The 19,209-nt window shown below is 35.6% G+C and overlaps 3 protein-coding genes across 5 annotated transcripts; 1 reads left to right on the forward strand and 2 right to left on the reverse strand.

Annotated features, from left to right (window-relative positions):
• Positions 1-722: 722 nt before the first annotated feature.
• Positions 723-6,525, reverse strand: myl6 (myosin, light chain 6, alkali, smooth muscle and non-muscle). Of its 2 annotated transcripts, XM_084426615.1 has the most exons (7): positions 6,349-6,525; positions 6,036-6,063; positions 4,197-4,340; positions 3,547-3,720; positions 2,736-2,813; positions 2,603-2,638; positions 723-1,130 (listed from the first exon to the last, which is right to left on the reverse strand). In XM_084426615.1, exons 1-6 carry the CDS (start codon positions 6,349-6,351, stop codon positions 2,610-2,612), a joined length of 456 nt encoding a protein of 151 aa, XP_084282741.1. In that variant the 5' UTR covers positions 6,352-6,525; the 3' UTR covers positions 723-1,130; positions 2,603-2,609. The 2 variants fall into 2 exon arrangements, with proteins under 2 accessions (XP_084282741.1, XP_084282742.1); XM_084426616.1 differs by lacking the exon at positions 2,603-2,638 and having other exon boundaries at positions 6,349-6,517.
• A 3,365-nt stretch (positions 6,526-9,890) lies between these two features.
• tsfm (Ts translation elongation factor, mitochondrial) lies at positions 9,891-12,450 on the reverse strand. The gene is made up of 6 exons (XM_084426550.1): positions 12,301-12,450; positions 11,911-12,063; positions 11,348-11,476; positions 11,139-11,255; positions 10,969-11,050; positions 9,891-10,464 (listed from the first exon to the last, which is right to left on the reverse strand). The coding sequence occupies exons 1-6, from the start codon at positions 12,361-12,363 to the stop codon at positions 10,073-10,075; spliced, it is 936 nt and encodes a 311-aa protein (XP_084282676.1). The 5' UTR covers positions 12,364-12,450; the 3' UTR covers positions 9,891-10,072.
• Positions 12,451-14,042: 1,592 nt separating this feature from the next.
• Positions 14,043-19,093, forward strand: endou (endonuclease, polyU-specific). 2 transcript variants are annotated; one of them, XM_084425415.1, is made up of 9 exons: positions 14,044-14,133; positions 14,234-14,424; positions 14,672-14,686; positions 16,779-16,935; positions 17,014-17,213; positions 17,928-18,041; positions 18,127-18,233; positions 18,312-18,454; positions 18,862-19,093. In XM_084425415.1, exons 2-9 carry the CDS (start codon positions 14,370-14,372, stop codon positions 18,974-18,976), a joined length of 906 nt encoding a protein of 301 aa, XP_084281541.1. In that variant the 5' UTR covers positions 14,044-14,133; positions 14,234-14,369; the 3' UTR covers positions 18,977-19,093. The 2 variants fall into 2 exon arrangements, with proteins under 2 accessions (XP_084281542.1, XP_084281541.1); XM_084425416.1 differs by lacking the exon at positions 14,672-14,686 and having other exon boundaries at positions 14,043-14,133.
• Positions 19,094-19,209: the final 116 nt, after the last annotated feature.

Below are 19,209 nucleotides of genomic sequence, written 5' to 3' on the forward strand. Positions count from 1 at the left end.
TTTCTAAGCTGACGAGCGTTAAAAAAAATTAGTCAATCAGAATCCGCAGATGACATAACTGATGGGTTTATACTCTCATGGAATTAGAACAATTATTAAAACTTAACAGTTATAATTATTATCCTTGGTGTGAACAGGCCTTATAATGATAACAATATCGAAAAACTGTATCATTATGTTCTTGGTGGAAACGGGCACATGAATTTAAAAAATAACAATATACACAGATCAATTATTTATGATAAACACTGCATTAGTCCATAAAAAATAATAATTGTAAATGTTGATTTCATGTTGACTTTAATTGAATGTGAAAACGGAATGTGACGCGACACTATGGATCGCACAACAGCCAATCAGAAGTTTCTTTCCGTTTACACGTTCCCTCATACTCACAACACACTGCAGCTGAAGAACACACAGTGTTTGAGTGTTATTATGCATGTCATAAAAGGTTTAGTTTATTAAGTCAACTTATCTCTTTAGGTAAACACAGGACCACTAAAACATGTAGGCAACGTTATGTTCTCAGCCAGCACATTCAAACCCCTTCACATACTCCTAATTTGGTATTGTCTTTTATCATGTTTATCGGGAGAGAGAAGTCTGTGTTACTTAATATCTTTACTAAAATGGAGTGGTTGGTGCAACAGTGCCCTACAAGGCAACCCACACATACACCCCCGCTCACAACTCTGACATGAGAAATCAACAAAACCAAAGATGATTCTGAATATTTATTATGATGAACATTAAGGAGGGATGTCAAATGACTTACAAACATTTAGATAACAGGTTAATAAAAAAAACTGCAATAAGAGCCTATCAAAATGTCCCTCACAGTTTAAGACAAACAGAGGCTGAATGCAATGACCTGTGGAAAGAATGCAATGGCTTAATGGAAGGTATTCAAGCAAACCTATGAACATCAATGAAAGTTTTTGGAATTAAATGAGCCATAATCCTCCAGAAACATGATAAAAGGCACTTAAGGAAAAAATAAAGAACAAATAATTAAAAAAGCTAATAAGGAAATGAAGAAATCACATAAATGGGGGGGGGGCCTGACTGACAAAAATAAAATAAAAATGTTTGAATTCTTCAACCGCTCATGACCATCCTGACGAGTTCTGTAGAAGAGAGGAAAAAAAGAAGAAGAAATATGAGGCAGGGATCCAACAAAATTCAACCCACTAGATCAGCAAATGTTGCCATGGACACCACACATGAAGTTCTAGATACTTCCAGACCCATAAACAGTCAAAGATCGCACAGTATGTGTAGTTCAGTGGCTGGCAGTCAAACTACATTTCCCTGCAACAACTAGGGGTGAAATGCAGAAGCCCCAGGATGATTTGACAGAAAGGGGAGGAAGAGAGATTGTCCAGGCCTAAAAGAAATTAGAATGGGTTAGCATACCTTATAAAGGCATAAATAGATCAGATAAATACACAAGTACAGAAGAGAGAAAGAAAGCAGGAACAACATTGTGACAGGACTGGATACTAGAACTACAATACATCTCCTTACAAAGCTTCCTACAGTAACAGCAGATGTTCACACCAGAAAGCAGGAGATTCTATAAAGGACCCATCCGAATCCACTACCCTGGCACCGTTTTAGCCTTGAAATATGATGCCGATAGTAATTTTTCTATCACAATACCATCAGCTTCTATATACTGTTTGTCTGCGTACACACTGCAAAGATTTAAGAGTGACAATCACATTTAAAGTGCACTTATGTACACTACTGGTCAAATGTTTGAAATAATTTAGATGTATTGCTTTTGAAAGAAGTCTCTTATGCTCACCAAGGCTGCATTTATTTGATCAAAAATACAGTAAAACAGTAATATTGTGAAATAATATTACAATTCAATTTCGATTGTAATATATTTTCAAATGTAATTTATTCCTGTGATGGCGAAGCTATATTTTCAGCATCAGTGTCACATGATGACAGTAGACATTTATAATGTTACAAAAGATTTCTATTTCAAATAAAAGCGGTTATTTTGAACTTTCTGTTGATCAAAGAACATCAGCATATTAAAATGATTTCCGAAGGAACGTGACACTGAAGACTGGAGTAATGATGCTAAAAACTCAGCTTTGATCACAGGAATAAATTACATCTCAAAAAAATATTACATTAGAAAACAGTTATTTTAAATTGTAATAATATTTCACAATATTATTATTGTTTTTACTGTAGTTTTGATCAAATAAATGGAGAGCATTCTTCATCGAATACATTCAAAATCTTAATTATTCCACTGAAAAAGACCAGCTAGCTGCAGTTTGTATGTGGCCTATTAGAAGTAGTGCAAGCAAATGGGTTTTGAATATACAATATTAAAGTTGGAACACGGCATTTCCGAATAAAGGGGAATGGCTGGTTTGGGGGAGATGGGCATAAGAGTGAAAGGCAAACTCTGTTAGCGCTGGCAAAGCATCACCATGGCAACAGTGGGAGTCAGGAGACGCCTACATTATGCACATGCAGAAATGCTACATGCTAGGCTAAAGCCAGGGGACGCAGCAGAGAGGGAGCTGTAGGAGAGAAGAATAAGTAAAAACAAACTGAGGACCATTCGTACCATCTCCTCAACCAGCCATAATGTGGCGCACCAATGCTGTCAGAAGGAAAAGCAAATGGATTAAACATTGACACTTACACTAGTCTTGATGTTCAGAGAACAACAAAAAAAGACCCATTTGTGATTGTTGTACCTTCATAATTGATGCAGCCATTAGCGTCCTCGTGTCCTGCCAAGAGCGTCTCCACTTCCTCCTCTGTCATCTTCTCACCTATCATAAAACACGGGCAAGAAGATGCATCAAATTCTCTTCAAAAATATATTTCAACCTGTTTTACACTATGTCATTCTGTACAGCTGTAAGGTGCTTCTAGTACTTTGTTGGCGTTGGTCAATCTGATTGATTGAAAGGACTGATATTATATCCAACAAAAATCAATTCAATACAAATCGGATTTTATGATTCAAAATATCAATGTATTTTATTTCAAAATATTTTCAAAATACTCTACTTAAAGAGAGAACACATTCATGACAGTTTCTTAAACTTGAAATGGAATGATACGGAAATTGTGATAGTGTTTTCTTTAGTATTGTGACGCATATCCAAGTCGGCTTCTTGAAAAAAAGAACGAAAAAAAAAGTTTCATTTCATGATAACATTTCAAATAATTGTTTAATAATCTTTTGTTGTGCACAAGGGTAGGTAAAAGCAAAATTTCAAATTAACAAAATCTGACAACAATGGCATTAAAAAAATTCTTAAGAAAAAACGATTTAAAAAAATAAATAAAAATCAGTCAATGAAAGACTTGTATTCCCATAACCACCTTAATGATCGCTACCGATATCTCTTATGCGTTGCATCCCTACTTGAACTCTCCCTACACCATTCACACAGTTCTTTTCAAACAATCATAAGGAAGAAACCTTTGGAGTAATCAAAGAAAGATTATATTATACTATATTGTGATATCATTCTAAAAGAGGCCATGACTCTTTACCCAGTGTCGTGAGGACATGTCGCAGCTCAGCGCCCATCACCGTTCCATTTCCCTCTTTGTCAAACACCCGCAGCCCCTCCACAAAGTCCTCAAAGGAACCCTGATCCTTGTTCTTAGCGATGGCCTGCAGCATGGGCAAAAACTGCTCAAAGTCCAGCATTTTCATGTTCATATCTGAGAAAAAAGAACATTACAATCACTCTTATTTGTATTCACACCAACTTAGAATTAAGCTAGAAAATCATCACTTAATAATTTAATTATAACTGTGGAAGATAGAGACACAACTAGATTAATTCAGTGGGACTGTTGAAGTTGTCCTGATTGCATCTTAGACTGATTAAAGGAGATTAAATTGCTTTTGTCTGACAGAATAAGGAGAAGTATAGCTTATTGATCAAGGGAAGTGACAGAGTCATGCGGGTTTGGAACAACATGAGGGTGAGTAAATGATGACAGACTTTTCCTTTTTGAGTGAACTATCCCTTTAAAAGGACAGGGCAGGGCTTTTAAACATTGTTATGTTTAGCCAGTAAAATTGGCATGATTTAGCCGTGCTTATACCAACGACCTTTAAAAATTTCCTATACTAAACGAAATGCATTTTTTAACAAGTAACACAGGACAGTGCAGCAAAAGAAGGGTCTGACCTTCATTACTGGGGTTTCCCAGGACTTTGAGGACCTCAGCATTGACAGGGTTCTGGCCCAGAGCACGCATCACATCCCCACACTGATTGTACATGATCTTCCCATCTCCTGTTCGGTCAAACAGGAGGAAGGCCTCCTTAAACTCTGTTAATGAGAGAAAGAGAGTGAGAAAATGCATAAGCAGGTGATGCAGAAAATTATGTGTAAAAAAGAAAATGATAATGGGTATAAAAAAAAACGTAATCCCCCGGTTTCACAGACAAGGCTTAAGATATTTCCAAACTAAAATGCATGTTTGAGCTGTTCTAACTGAAAGCAACTTGCATTGACAAATCTTTAGATATGTCAGTGCCATTCTTTTGTCTCAAAATACACACCAGTAATGTTTTTTTATAATGCATGTTTATAAAAGCAACTTAAATGTCCTAATTAAACTGGTTTAATCCAAGCCCTGTCTGTGAAACCAGGCCTGTATGATTTATTCTAATCTAAAGCAACAAGCAATTTCTGATCTAAAATGATTATGCTTCTAGTTCTTGCTTGAGGATTTGAGATTACTATCATAATGCTTGGTAGAGCAGCTTACAGGAATGCGACACTTCCCAGACCGGCCTGAGTCAAACTTCACACACACTCACTGTGATTAACCATATATGGGCAGAAGAGAGATCGCAGCACTACATCAACAGGAATATTAGTTGTGTCCAAAATGACACTCTATACACTTTACACTGACACTATGCACTACTCTACAGTCTAATGTGTGAGGTTTTTTAATAAACAAGGTAGAATAGTACATAATGGACCAACACAAGAATAAGAAATGTGTTAAAGCGACTAAAGATTTCAATTACAGTGACATAAGAACGGTATTGAATCTCTTCATTGATTTAGGCTATTGTTGTCTTTTTTTCTATAGCTTGATAAAATTCATGCTCAGCATAAAATGTCATTTTATCCTATCTATTTTCTAAATGCAAGTTACTGATTCATTCATGCATGTTTTTTTAGCTAATAAATAAATAAAGACAGCGGTTTCAAAGTTTTACTTTTCAATTAGCTTTACTAAATTACCAAATAGAACTCATTTACCATCATCCATTCATCTTCCTTTTCTTTTTGAGTGCAAAGCCCATATATCCAATTGAATCAACAACTGATGCATCGAAGTCCCAGCAGTATAATTTTTCAATAATCCGTAGATTAAATGATGATTAAACAACTCGCTCTTAACATAAAAGACACTTCAACGGGTCAGTGGATGAATCTTTTCAGCGACCTGATTCAAAAGATTCGAATCACTGATGTGAATCAAATCCGCAGCACTCGCCCGTGATCACTAAACGTTTAACTTGGAGCTTTGTGCTGCAACTACGACCTATTAAAAAAAAAAAAACATAACTCACGATATTACTCCATCTCAGCTCGCTAAAATTCAGCAGATCACATTATCATTATTTTCTTGAATTCACACCCAATCCATTTGGATGTTGTTCATACGTAGCGTCTCTAGCTACACATTCCACAGCAGCAGCTTCCGGTGCTTCAAAGCGCCGCATCTGAAAGATGTCTGCACTGTAACCTCAGCAATTTAACATCAGAAATTGATATATAAAAGAAACCTCCGGTCGAATTTTTCGGTGTTACATTGGATATTAGGTACACAATAGTGTGTACAAGTGCTAAGCACTGACTGCACATCTGTCAGACTCAGCCAGAGTAAGCTGATGTGCAGGCCTACGTTTATTTTGCATTAATCGGCAACACAAAAGCAACTATATAACCTCGACGAATTCATAATCACAATATATATTCAAGCAGTAAACATTTATTACTCACCACAAATCTGGTCCTCTGAGAAGTCAGACTGTCCATGCCAGGATGAGGATGGTAATAGAGAAGATTAGCATTAAAACCGAAGATGCATTGGTTTGATTTTACAATATAGGATATTGAGATCCTCCCTCAAAAAATACAAAACACTCAGAGCAAACCAAGACACATGTGATACAATTAAATGTGTTGGCCTGATAGCAGAGCTTGGCGGTTTAAAAACATTCTGTTTAACGGTCACCTACCGACTGTGTGACTAATAGGCGTTACCTGCATTATAGTGAGAATGAGAGATGACTGGCTATGATAATGGACTTACCATGACTGCAGTGGTTGAGGATGGAGCGAGGGAGCGTCAGTATGAGCGCTGTGTGAATTACAGTATGGGCGAACACACTTTGTGACACCGCTATATTCACGATGATGTCATGTCAACTCGATTCAAGCTGAATCGGCCAATCAAATAGTGCGGGCGCTGGTTTCCCTCTACTGTCATTACCGGCAAGTCAGTATTATATGCGCAGTAAAAAACCTTGATTACCGTAATGCTGTTTGCGTTTCCCAAATGGGGGTTCGCGAAGGAATCTCATTTCATTTCATTAAATCGAATGTAAAGTTAAAACAAATAAATAAATCAACGGGGCTGAATTGAAATAAAACTGAAGTCGCGATATATAGGTAAGTCAGCGCGGTTATTACATCGAAAACTGCCATTTAAGGTCCTTGCACTGTGCAATACGAACAGGGCCGGTTCTAGACATTAGGAGGCCCTAGGCAAAATTCATGTTGGAGCCAAACAAATTCTGATTCCTAACCTTTTTATTTACAACATTTAATTTTAAATTTAGTATATTTTTACTTACACAGTATACATAAGTTTGGACACATCACTATTTTTAATGTTTTTGAAAGAAGTCTCTTGTGCTCATCAAGGCTGGATTTATTTGAACAAAAATACAGAAAAATAATATAGTGAAATAATGGTTTTCTATTTTACTATACTTTAAAATATATTTCTGTGATGTGAAGCTGAATTTAGTGTCACGTGATCCTTCAGAAAACTTGATTTATTATCAAATGTTAGAAATGGTGCTTAATATTTATTTTATAACCTGTGATACTTTTTTTCAGGATTTTTTGATTATTAAAAAGTTGTTTTAAAAAAGTCTTCACTATCACTTTTTATTTAACACATCCTTGCTGAATATTCCTGTTTTTTTCTGTATTTTTGATCAAATAAATGCAGGATTGTAGAGCATATGAAGAAACTTCTTTCAAAAACATTAAAAATAGTAATGGGTCCAGACTTTTACTGGTACTGTATGTACATATTAGTCAAACTTTATCTAAGGTAATCTCTTTTTTGTTTAATATTGTTGCTGTTGTTATTTTGCTGTTTTATTAAATTTATTCACAGTTCCAGAATACCACTTCAGTAGATGAACATAAGTGCTTTTATCATTTTGGGATTTTTCCAATCCACTTTATTTATTATTATTGACTGCAGATATTGTCATATTATTAATATGACATTGCATTGTTACCTTAAATATGCTATACACAAATCAAGTGGAAGAGAAAGATGCGCGCTATGCAGAAAAAAAAAAAAAAACATTTCTAAACTGATAGCTATTTCTGGCGCAAGGCTATGATGTCAGGGTATAATCTAATCATCAGCAGAATGTAGAAGATAGACCCATAGATATGAGATCCTTTATTTGAAACATTTGAAAATGTTGTAGTGTGCTGGCTTTTTAACTTTGAATACAAACGTCTTGTCTTTTACTTTTGTAGCTTTTTTACTAGTCAGCTCCCGACGCGTTATTCATTGAGTGCGCAAATTCAAAGCGTCGCGTCTGGGCACGTTAATGACGCTCGCGCTCTTTTAAACTCGTAATAAAGCGGTGAATGATTTTTCCAGAAATGACGCTGATCTACAGTACAAGTTTATATTTAGAATACATTGCAATCACTCCAAAATAGATGACGACAACTCACACACCTGCATTACGAGCTGTGCTTCTTTGAGTGCCTATTTAGGCTTTTGCTTCGCAGCACGTGATGGATGCGTTCGTTACACAAACTTTCAGAAGCCGGCACCCGCTTTTGAAACGGAAACATTCATTGGTTTAACTGCAGATGAGTGACAATTCAACAATATCCAATGAACCATGAGGCTAGTATTTATGCCCGTCTTGACTGGTGGACTATATATATAGGGGATGTTACGGTTATGGAGGCCCCTCCTCAAAGCCCGAGGCCCTAGGCAATCGCCTGCTCTGCCTATAGCTAGCGCCGGCCCTGAATACGAAAAAACGCGTACGAAAATCGAAAATTTCGTATGCGTTTTTTCGTATTTGTCATTCGGTGACTCTGAATTGTCAAAACACCTCTCAAAATGCTTGACGGATAAAAAAAAAAAAAAACGAAAATCGAACCCCATCCGAATTTTTATGACATACGAAACTTAAGCTTCGGACGTAAGAGGCAGTAAAAACCGTCAATTTTTTTTTATTGCAGTATTTATTATAAATTATTTATTTGCGCGCATCATTTTTAAAATTTAAAATTAGAATTTGTCCTTGTAATCTTTAAGCAAAATAACTTTCCCTCCTTGCAGCTACATCTCTTCTCTTCTCTTCTCTTCTCTTCTCTTCTCTTCTCTTCTCTTCTCTTCTCTTCTCTTCTCTTATGATGTGTTTACTGGCGTATACTGTCTATCCCTGAATTTCTTCTTGTTCAAGAAGCCATTTCCTTTCTTACATCATAATAGGGAAGAAAAGACTATGGCAACTTCAGTGTCATTCTGACTTTAAGACAATACATATTAGTATTGTAACTTTTACTGTAAAATAAATAAAATATTATTTCTTTATTTACAGTAAAATTGTGATTTACAAAAGTAATATATTTTATCTTCATTTTTTTAAATTAGAGTTAAAACTAACAATAGAAAATAATAACAATTATTATTATTCTGCCTATTATTGTGATACTATTCAATTTGAAACACCAGTGTGACTATAAACCAACATCAGAGAACCTGAAAATGTGCATTTCATAAAATTACTGTAATTAACTGATGTTCTGTCAGCTACATTTCTCTCAAGACAACATCATGTGGAAATTATCTTAAGAAAACATTTATGTACACATTGCTACTGTCAAGAAGGCTATGCACATATAGAAATGTCTTCCACATTTTCTTTAGACTTATCACACTATATTTTTAATTTTTCCTTTTAATTTTTAATCATTGCATAATTAGTATGTTAGAGCTTGTACTTTTCAGAACTTAATTTGCAACATACAAACAGTTATTAGCATATTAGATGAAATAGATAAAATAGATGCTAAAAACTTCACTGCTAAAATGGATATGGTCTCTAGTTTGTAGCAAGGTGACCCAGGTAAAGATCTAAGGCCCGGTTTCACAGACAGGGTTAAGAGTAAGCCAGGATTTGGCATAGTTCAATTAAGGCATTTAAGTAGTTTATAAACGTGCCTAAGAAAAAACATTACTGGAGTGCATCTTGAGACAAAACAATGGCACTGATATATTTTAACCTGTCTGTGAAAGCGGGGGTAAAATTATGAAATATTTGCATTTTTATTGCACTCCATTAGATGGCACTAAAGATTCAGTTAGGATGGATAATAGCACATGAGAATGAAGGAGCAATTATCCTGGCGAAATAAACTCTTCAGTAAGTGGCAGTAAAGCACTTGATTAGTTTACACAATCATTGCACATAACTAACTACACAGACACTTGCCCAAGTCAGTTGCTGAATTAACTAGGTGCTCATAGCCTCATACTATAAAAAAAATTTAGTCAAATAAAAAGCTATGACATCAGAATTTTTAGATTGTAAAATGTTTATTTTTTTGTGGTGGCACAGAACCAGCAGTTGTTTAGATTCATGAGAACTAAGTTCATTGAACGAAGTTGATGAGACATACATTTTATCGAAGTTGATCCTTACAGGAAATATAATTCATATTTTTACAAGCCATTTATTTTCTCATTCAAATGGCTGTGCTCACTCCTCCTGACTGGTGCTCTCTCCACATTTGAAACGTATGAAGTCTAGCACACGTGCATCCTGTGAAATCAGGTACTGTCCCACTGTGTATTTGGGATCTGGGAGGAAGGTCTGGGGCAAAAGTCTCGTCTCAGAATCACCACATGGTATATCGTCCATGTTGCCAAGAGAAACAGGTGCTTCACCTACTATATGTTGCCCCAGCTTCCTTCCCAGAGTGTCTGTCCCCTCCTTAGGTCCACCTTGAAACACAACTAGCGATCCATAGCGCCCCATATCAATGCCAACCTGCCCGGGAACCGTTCCATGAATGTATGAGCCAATGTGCCAATCAGAGGGCACGACAAGTGATACGGCTCGCCGCATGCCAATGTTCTCACCTAAACGCCCTGAAGGGGGAAAAAAAGATTATTATTTTAATGCTTGTATTTAATTATTAGGAGGTGACAGGTAACAGGGTGTGTTGAAAAGCTTCACATGTTGTTTAAATCATTTAAACATTTTGTAAATATGTAATTTCTTGCACTGTACAGATAAATGCACTACCATTTAAAAGTTTGGAATCAGTATGATTATTAAAAATGGTTTTAAAAAGTCTCTAATGCTCACCAATGCTGCATTTATTTGATCAAAAATACAGCAGAAATGGTAATATTGTGAAACAATATTAAATTTTTTATTTTAACATATTCTAAAATACTCCTGTGATGGCAAAGTTGAATTTTCAGCATCATTACTCCAGTCTTCAGTGTCACATGATCCTTCAGAAATCATTTTAATATGCTGATTTGGTGCTCAAGAAACTTAATATTATTATTTGTAAGAAATCACAGATAAACCTGGTTTTCGAAGGTTATGCTGAAATGAATATAATGTAAAAGGTTTATTCTCACCTATAGTCAATGCCACCTGATCTGCCAGTGAGGGTCCCTCAGGAATGTGGAGCTTAGAAATGTCCTCAGATGACAGCTCACTCTGAATCAGAGAACAGGTCAGCATTAAGAGATTGCAGAAGGTGTGGAAGAAATGCACATTTCTCAAACTGCAAATGAAGAGCCTGTACCTTAAGATACCCTGTCTGCTTTTTGCTGCAGAGATGAGCCATTATTGACGAAGCCACATCCTTCACCAACTGCTGAAATTTCTCATTTCTCGCAACAAAATCTGTCTCACAGTTCACCTGAACATAAAACATTAACATTAGTGAACATTAGTTCATTCACACACCACATAATATCACATTGTGTGGTAAGATTGGCATGTTAAGTCTACCTCAACCATGACAGCTGCATTATCACCCTTAATGACACCGATCAGCCCCTCCCTGGCTTTCCGACCTTCCAGTTTGCTTGCTTTGCTCCAGCCCTCCTTTTGTGCTTGTTCATGCAGCCAGCTTTCTGCCTGCAAACATCACATTTCATATTTCATAAGTCATAGTTAGTTCACATCCCTTACCATGTAAAACTTGTGACTGCACACCCTGTGAAACAGAATAATGCACACCCTTATGTCATACACATTTACATTATATATATATATATATATATATATATATATATATATATAAACAAAGACGACAACAACTTCAAGGATGTGTTTGTGTGCTTGACAAATCAAATGTCTGTTGCATTCCATTTCAAGTTTAAAAATGATACAGTGAGTTTAAAATTCATGTTTGAGTTATCAAAATAGTACAATTATTTAAAAATCACCCTCATGTTCACTTCAGAGAATATTCTGGGTTCAACACAAGTCAAACGCGCAAACAACAGCATAGATAGATAGATAGATAGATAGATAGATAGATAGATAGATAGATAGATATTGGATCGCACCTGTGTAATGTCATTGTTGAATTTCTCCAGTGCCTTTTTGCAGTTGATGAAGGTGTAGCCAGTAGATTTGCGTAATTTCAGGAGAAGTGTTTTCTCTGCTGCTAAACTCAGGGAGCTGGTGTAGAGAGACTGGACATGCTGTGTGAGACATCCCTATGAATAACATATTGTTAATACGACACGTGATTAAATGATGCTACAGGACATTACACAGCCGAATGGAAACCGTTTAGCAAATACTGTCATGTATTATTTAAAATACAAGATAAAAAAAAAATAGTTTTTTTTTATCAAACTAGACTAGCATAAAAATATTATAACTTCTAAAGCATCTAGTCAAAGGCATTAAAAGGTTAGAATGCTAAATACGGGAAATGAGTCAAAGCCCACCTTGACTACTTCAGTCCTGACAGATCGAAACAAAGAATATAAAGCCATTTCTATTTTCTTCATCAACTAACACAGGCTTCCTTACATCAGTAACTGGGATGTCATTGAAGCACGCTTTCTACAGAGAGAGAGAAAGGTCATGTAAAAGACAATTCAGGCTCACATGTAGCGCCATCTCCTGCACAGGAGTTTAAGCTGCACCTACAGCTGAGTAAAAACATGTTATTAATGGTCAATGATAATGTGTCAATGTGTTATTGTTTTGTAATAACTGTAGATTTTGTTTGTAAAATATATTATTAAAATATATTATTATTATTCGGAAACAATCCTAATGTGATCATATATATATATATGTATATATATATATATATATATATATATATATATATATATATATATGAAGAGTTCAGATGCAAAAGCCTCTAAGTGCCATCTGAAATTTTCTTCTAGAATTATAATTTTTATCAAGGTTGTATATTTAAGTTCAGTAATTTCAGTTAAATAACAATTCATAGGTAATTTGCAGTGCCATTTAAGTGAAATTACTGAATTTAAATATACAAGCTTGATAAAAATGATCATTCTAGAAGGAAATTTCAGATGGCACTTAGAGGCTTTTGCATCTGAACTCTTCATATATATATATACTTAAACGATTTCAAGTGTTTAACTGTTTATTTGTACATAATTTGGGCTTCCAGCTCATAAAACCCACGAAAACAGGATTTCAAAAAATTTGAATATTACATGAAATCACACAGTAATTACAGAGTGATACCATGGTCATTGAACCAGGTTTTGGTTATTTTGGCAGTGTGGGCAGGTGCAAATCCTGCTGGAAAATGAAGTCAGCATCTCCATAAAGCTTGTCTGCTGAAGGAAGCATGAAGTGCTCTGAAAATGTCCTGGTAGATGGCTGCGTTGAGTGGACAGCACAGTGGACCAACACCAGCCGATGACCAACACAGACTGTGGAAACTTCACACTGGACTTCAAGCATCTTGGATTGTGTGCCTCTCCATTCTTCCTCCAGACTCTGGGACCTTGCTTTCCAAATGAGATGCAAAATTTGCTCTCATCAGAAAAGAGGACTTTGGTCCACTGTGCTTTATTAAATCCAGAGTCAACGCAGCCGTCTACCAGGACATTTTCAGAGCACTTCATGCTTCCTTCATTTTCCAGCAGGATTTGCACCTGGCTGCACACACTGCCAAAATAACCCAAACCTGGTTCAATGACCATGGTATCACTGTGTAATTACTGTGTGATTTCATGTAATTTCCTAATTTTTTGAAATCCTGTTTTCGTGGGTTTTATGAGCTGGAAGCCCAAATTATGTACAAATAACCAACTAAATACTTGAAATCGTTTAAGTTGTGGGCCCTGAATCTATAATCTATGGAAGTTTAACGTTTTGAATGGAATTATGGAAATAAATAAACTTTTCCATGATATTCAAATTTTTTGGAAAGGGTCTGTATATGATCACATTAGGATTATGGATATCAATGTATCAATAAAAGCTGAAAAAGAATGCAAGAAGGCAAGATGAAAACCTTTATCTTGAAAAAGTATCTTGATTGCTGTGTGAATGGAACCACCTGGTCTTGCTGACTGTTTGCCCACTCATCAGTCCATGCATGGAAACATATGGAACACGTTCTTGCCAAATGGAGGCAAACATGATTTCAAGATAGAATAGCGAAATTGTATTAAATGCTAAAGTTTATTCATAATTTCCACTAGATGTCAGTTCCTGGAACCTGACAACTAACACCACTGCTGTTCTCATACATTTCAGACCAACTGACTGAAACAACAGGAACAGAGGTTCATTTATTTTATTTATTTAAATATTATATTATTTAAATATTTATTTAACTTTTTTTTAATCATCTCACCACTCTTAATATTAACTTTTTGCTCATAGCAAATTTGGTCCTATCGTATCGCAACAGAGTTTTGGATCATGGGAGGAGTTCCTAAGAATGTATTTATCTGAGATGGTATAAAAAAACAAATTGGGTCTTAATCTACAGTTCGTGCAACTGCATCGCCTAACGCCTATGATGAAGGTCATCGTCATCCTCTTTCTCACCCTGATCTCTCAGGGCTGCAGTGGTAAGTTCATAACAAACTACAATTTCCATCCTGATTGTACATTCATAAGCTACTAAACTAAGCATGTTCATGTGTCTTTTGTTCTTTTATAGCATAGCAATTATCCCAATGCAAATGCAGTTTCCCTCTCTCTCTCTCTCAGATGTTTTTGAGGAATGTTTTTACATTTTTGTAATTAAAGAAAGAGTTGTTAAGATTCAAGAGTCAAAAAAGTATCTCTCTCTCTCTCTCTCTCTCTCTCTCTCAGATTCTCTGGAATTCTGTAAGTGTGATACTGAATTTTACACTGACTTTTTCTCATGTGCCTTATGTCTAATTGTGACATCATTTAGTTAATTTCTCAAGCTCTAATAACTAGTAGGCCTACAAATAATAGGTTAATGACAAAATTTGCCTAGATGTCTTCGTCCACATAAAATGTAACTCAAAATAGTCCGATTAAATGTTTAATAGCATGTGAAATATTACCTCAACTCCATATGTGGAGAGCCCTAAGATGTCCCCAAGTGGACCTCTAGGTTGAAAAATCGTCAATGCAAGTGAATGTGAGAAAATAATTATTTTCTGGTCCCGTTTGAATTGTGCCATTAATGTGAACATATGTTGTCTGTGAATTTTTTATATAATTTTTCATGTTACGAGTTTGATAGTATATTGTATGATTCTTTGGCTAGCAGTTGTGGAAAAGACATAACACCCCATAACACATTTTCCCTCCACTTGTCAAATCACGGTGCTAATGCTGCGATAATCTATGGAGACAGATCGAGATGCCTGTGTGTTTTGTACCCAAATGTCACCATTCAAACAAAATGGGCTGTTCTTTCTTCAGATTCCCGTCTGATGTAATCGAAAGCAGCGAAGAGTTGCAGTCCACAAAGTGCTCTCACACAAAGTCTAACCGTATCAAATTTCTACCCGCTAAATTGTAGCACGAAAAATTATATTAAAATTTCGCAGACAACATATGTTCACATTCATGGCAAAATTCAAACGGGACCAGAAAATAATTATTTTCTCACATTCACTTGCATTGACGATTTTTCAACCTAGAGGTCCAGTGGGGTTAGCGGAAGGGGCGGGACTTACCAGCTCTATAACAAGCAAGCAGTAGTCGTCGAGGTGACTTCAACATAGTAATTCTGTAAAATATTATACAGTACATATTTGTTTTGTTAAAGGGTCAACAAAATGAAAACAAATAGGTTTGATATAGGATAAAATAAAGCTACTCGACTGTACACAATAGCTGGCGTTGTTAAACCCGTAAAGCGTAACTATCTTCAATTAGACAAAAGGCACAAATAAATTACAAATCAGACGAATCACACACATGATGATGAATCACTCAAAGTAATTCTGAACAAACACGAACAGCTTTTATCTCTTACATAAAATGTTCAAGGTCTGTTGAGTCATGTGCATTGCAAATCAGCTTTTTTTAACAGGCACAAAAATAGGCGTTATAAAAGATTTAGTTCTAAACATCAGGGGTTTATCTGTGATAAGATACTCAGTGTAACCATGAGTCCTGTTTTTTTTTTGGATGCCAAAAGTGGCATGGAACTCAGCTGTGTCAACTGCTATAGTTTCACACACTTAGTTCATCTCAGCATTCATTTCAAAGTAGCCTACTAAACAACACAGCCGTAAAAGCCACAATATTGTGCAATGATTCATAGTTTCACTTTGGTTATTTGTAACAGAAAGCAATTACAATTATATTTAGACAAAATGTATTGATTTGTTTATTGTCATAACAAGTCTACAAATCCTAGAAGACAAATCTCATATGAGTTAAATTCTAATTCAAAAATCTGCACTACACACAATGCACTTTGCAATAAGGTCTCATTTGTTAATGTATTAATGAACTAACAATGAGCAATACATTGTATTAACATTTGTTAATGTTAGTTAATAAAAATCCAGCTGTTCATTCATGTTAGTTGAGTGCATTATCTAATGTTAACTTATACAACATTGAACATTTGATTTTAATAATGTATTAGTACATGAACTAAGAATAAATTGTTCATTCTTAGTCCTTATTGTACAGTGTTACCCACACATTTGTGTGATACACACATATAACAACAAACAATATAATAAACTCAAATCCAGTTAAATTTAAAGTGATGAACACTAAACATGTTCAGACTTTTGAGTGATGATTCATTGCACTGTTTTCTTGACTACAAGACAACATAGATTGTTTGATTGTTTGGTTAATTTATTTGCAGTAATTATGTTAATTCTTCCCTTCATTCTTTCAGTTTGCTCAGGCTTTGTCAGACTTTTCTTTGCTCCTCAGGTACTAACATTTTTTTTGTGTATCCATTTCACATCCCAAGCATTAGCCAGTGTCACTGACGCTGAGATCAAGTCTCTGTCTGAGACACTGTACAAGTTAGACTCTAACAGGGCCACAGCCTCAGAGCTGGTTATTGAACCTCAGACACTGATCTCTTCTTCTGCAACCGGCTCCGCGAATGACCTGTCATCACGCCCGTAAGACAGACACACATAACCACAAATACACATGTGTGCATGTTATTATGTATTATAATGTACTCTTATATTCTCTAGATTGTTCAAGCAAGTTAGTAGTACTTTGCTCTCCAAGCCCACGTATCAAGCTCTCCTGAATCTACTGGACAACTATAAAAGGATGACAGGAGAAGCGGAGGATGTGCCCTCACAGGAAGTGCAGGAGCAGGACAATTTCCTCCAACAGACCATGAACACGGCCCTGGGCAAGGAGCTCTACAATTTCCTCTACTCTAAAGGTATGTGACGCCAAAACTCTTTTTGTTTTGGACCTTATGAATTTGAGCGATCTCAGAGTGATAAAAATGCTGCAATAACTAGGTTTGAATATATTTTTATTCAGTTATATTGAAATAATATTATCCTTCAAAAGTTTGGGGTCAGACAAAAACAATAATACTTTTATTCTGCAAGGATGCATTAATTTGAAGTGACAGTAAAGACATTTTTAATATCATATGTCTACTTTAATAGATTTCTACTTCAAATACATTTTTTTTTTTTTTTTACTTTCTGTTCATCAGTTTTCACAGAAATATTAAGCAGCACAACTGTTTTAAACATCGATCAAAATAAGAAATATTTCTTGAGCATAAATTCAGCATATTAAAATGATTTCTGAAGGATCATGTGACACTGAAGACTCAGCTTTGCCATCACAGGAATAAATTACAATTTAAAATATATTAAAATAGAAAACGGTTTTAAATTTTAATAATATTTCACAATTTATTTTTTTTTTGTATTTTGTGAGCATAAGCTTCCTTCAAAAATATAAAAAATTATATAAACTATTTGAACAGTAGTATTAATATTCTACTAATTGTACTTCTCATTTACTATAATAAATAATAAACTGGGGTGTAAAATGTGAAAAAATTTCATCAAACTGTAATGTAAATAGTTTTTGGATTGTCAAATGACTATAGATACTTTATTGTGTTATGGATCAGGTGCATACTCATCACAGAGTGAGTTTATCCAGGATCTGAAGATGATGTGGTTCGGCCTTTACTCTCGAGCTAATGGCAAGCTGGACTCCAGCGGGTTTGAGCACATCTTTGTAGGTTAGTCTGCGTGTGACCACGTGATTGGCTGCCAAAATGCATTTTGTACAGGTATGTCTTTGGCTGACATGTAGTGTGTCAACAGGGGAAATTAAAAGTGGTAAGGTGTCCGGTTTCCACAACTGGCTGCAGTTTTATCAGAGTGAGAAACAGGGCCTCCTGAATTACTACAGCCATAGTTTTGATGGCCCTGTGAGTACTTCATCAAAACAAACCAGTGCTATTACAGTGTTTTGATTTAGTAAAAGTCAAATTTCCCCTCTCTCTCAGTGGACCACATATCCTGACGTACTGGGAATGCAGTTTAATTGGAATGGCTATTACAAAGAGGTTGGATCTGCCTTTATTGGCTGTAGTCCTGAATTTGATCTGGCTATCTACAGTCTCTGCTACATCACCCGCCCTGGGAAGAGGTGAGTTGTTGTTCTCTCTCAAGTCACTTTCAGCCATTCATCAAATAAAACTCTTTTTTTGTTAATATTAGAAACATCCATAGCATATCCTTCAAAATGAAGGCCCGTTCACACCAAGAACGATAACTATAACGATAATAATGATAATAATAACCATAACGACTATATTAGCGTCCACTGAAATATAGAATTAAATTAAATTATAACGATTATCCATCCATCCATCTTCCCAGCGTTATTCCCACTCATTTGCAGGGTCCACTTCACACACACTTGATTTGCCATGAAGGTTTTTACGTCGAGATGCCCTTCCTGACACACAAATTAAAACAATTGTCATTTGTAATAATTTGATTATCATTTAATTATCCACCTTAACCATCTGAAATGCTTGACTGCTTTCTCAGGTGTTATGTGAGTTTGGGAGGGCAGAGTCTGGGCATTCAGACCTACACATGGGACAACAGCAGCTATGGCGATGGAAAGAAGTACATCGGCTCCGCTTACCCTGCCACACCTTGATTCTCTGTCATCTGAATATCAGCATCAACAAACTCACAACTCATCAGCAATTTTAATTCTTCACTTGATTATTTGAGGTTGATGTTGGATCTAATAAAAAACAGGAACAGAAAAACACCCCTCCTGTCTGTACTTTTACTTGTCTTATACATTACACATTCTCCCTAGCTACAACTGTCAAAACTGTACACGTCTTTTAGTCTGTTGTTAAGCAATAAATTGTAGGTCACAGA

The sequence above is a fragment of the Rutilus rutilus genome (assembly GCF_951802725.1).
Source record: "Rutilus rutilus genome assembly, chromosome: 12".
In the NCBI taxonomy this organism is placed as follows: Eukaryota; Metazoa; Chordata; class Actinopteri; order Cypriniformes; family Leuciscidae; genus Rutilus; species Rutilus rutilus.

Excerpts from the sequence above, each read along its gene's own strand:
- myl6 (XM_084426615.1), bottom strand. Across the intron at positions 3,721-4,196 it reads GGGAAACCCCAGTAATGAAG|ATATGAACATGAAAATGCTG; the intron begins GTCAGACCCTTC and ends CTTTTTTCTCAG. Across the intron at positions 2,639-2,735 it reads TGGCTGCATCAATTATGAAG|CATTGGTGCGCCACATTATG; the intron begins GTACAACAATCA and ends TCCTTCTGACAG.
- tsfm (XM_084426550.1), bottom strand. The coding sequence starts at position 12,363 with ATGAAGAAAATAGAAATGGCTTTATATTCTTTGTTTCGATCTGTCAGG. Across the intron at positions 12,064-12,300 it reads TCAGGACTGAAGTAGTCAAG|GGATGTCTCACACAGCATGT; the intron begins GTGGGCTTTGAC and ends TGTTATTCATAG. Across the intron at positions 11,256-11,347 it reads ATGCAGCTGTCATGGTTGAG|GTGAACTGTGAGACAGATTT; the intron begins GTAGACTTAACA and ends TTTTATGTTCAG.
- endou (XM_084425415.1), top strand. The coding sequence starts at position 14,370 with ATGATGAAGGTCATCGTCATCCTCTTTCTCACCCTGATCTCTCAGGGC. Across the intron at positions 16,936-17,013 it reads AATGACCTGTCATCACGCCC|ATTGTTCAAGCAAGTTAGTA; the intron begins GTAAGACAGACA and ends TATATTCTCTAG. Across the intron at positions 18,042-18,126 it reads GTTTGAGCACATCTTTGTAG|GGGAAATTAAAAGTGGTAAG; the intron begins GTTAGTCTGCGT and ends GTGTGTCAACAG.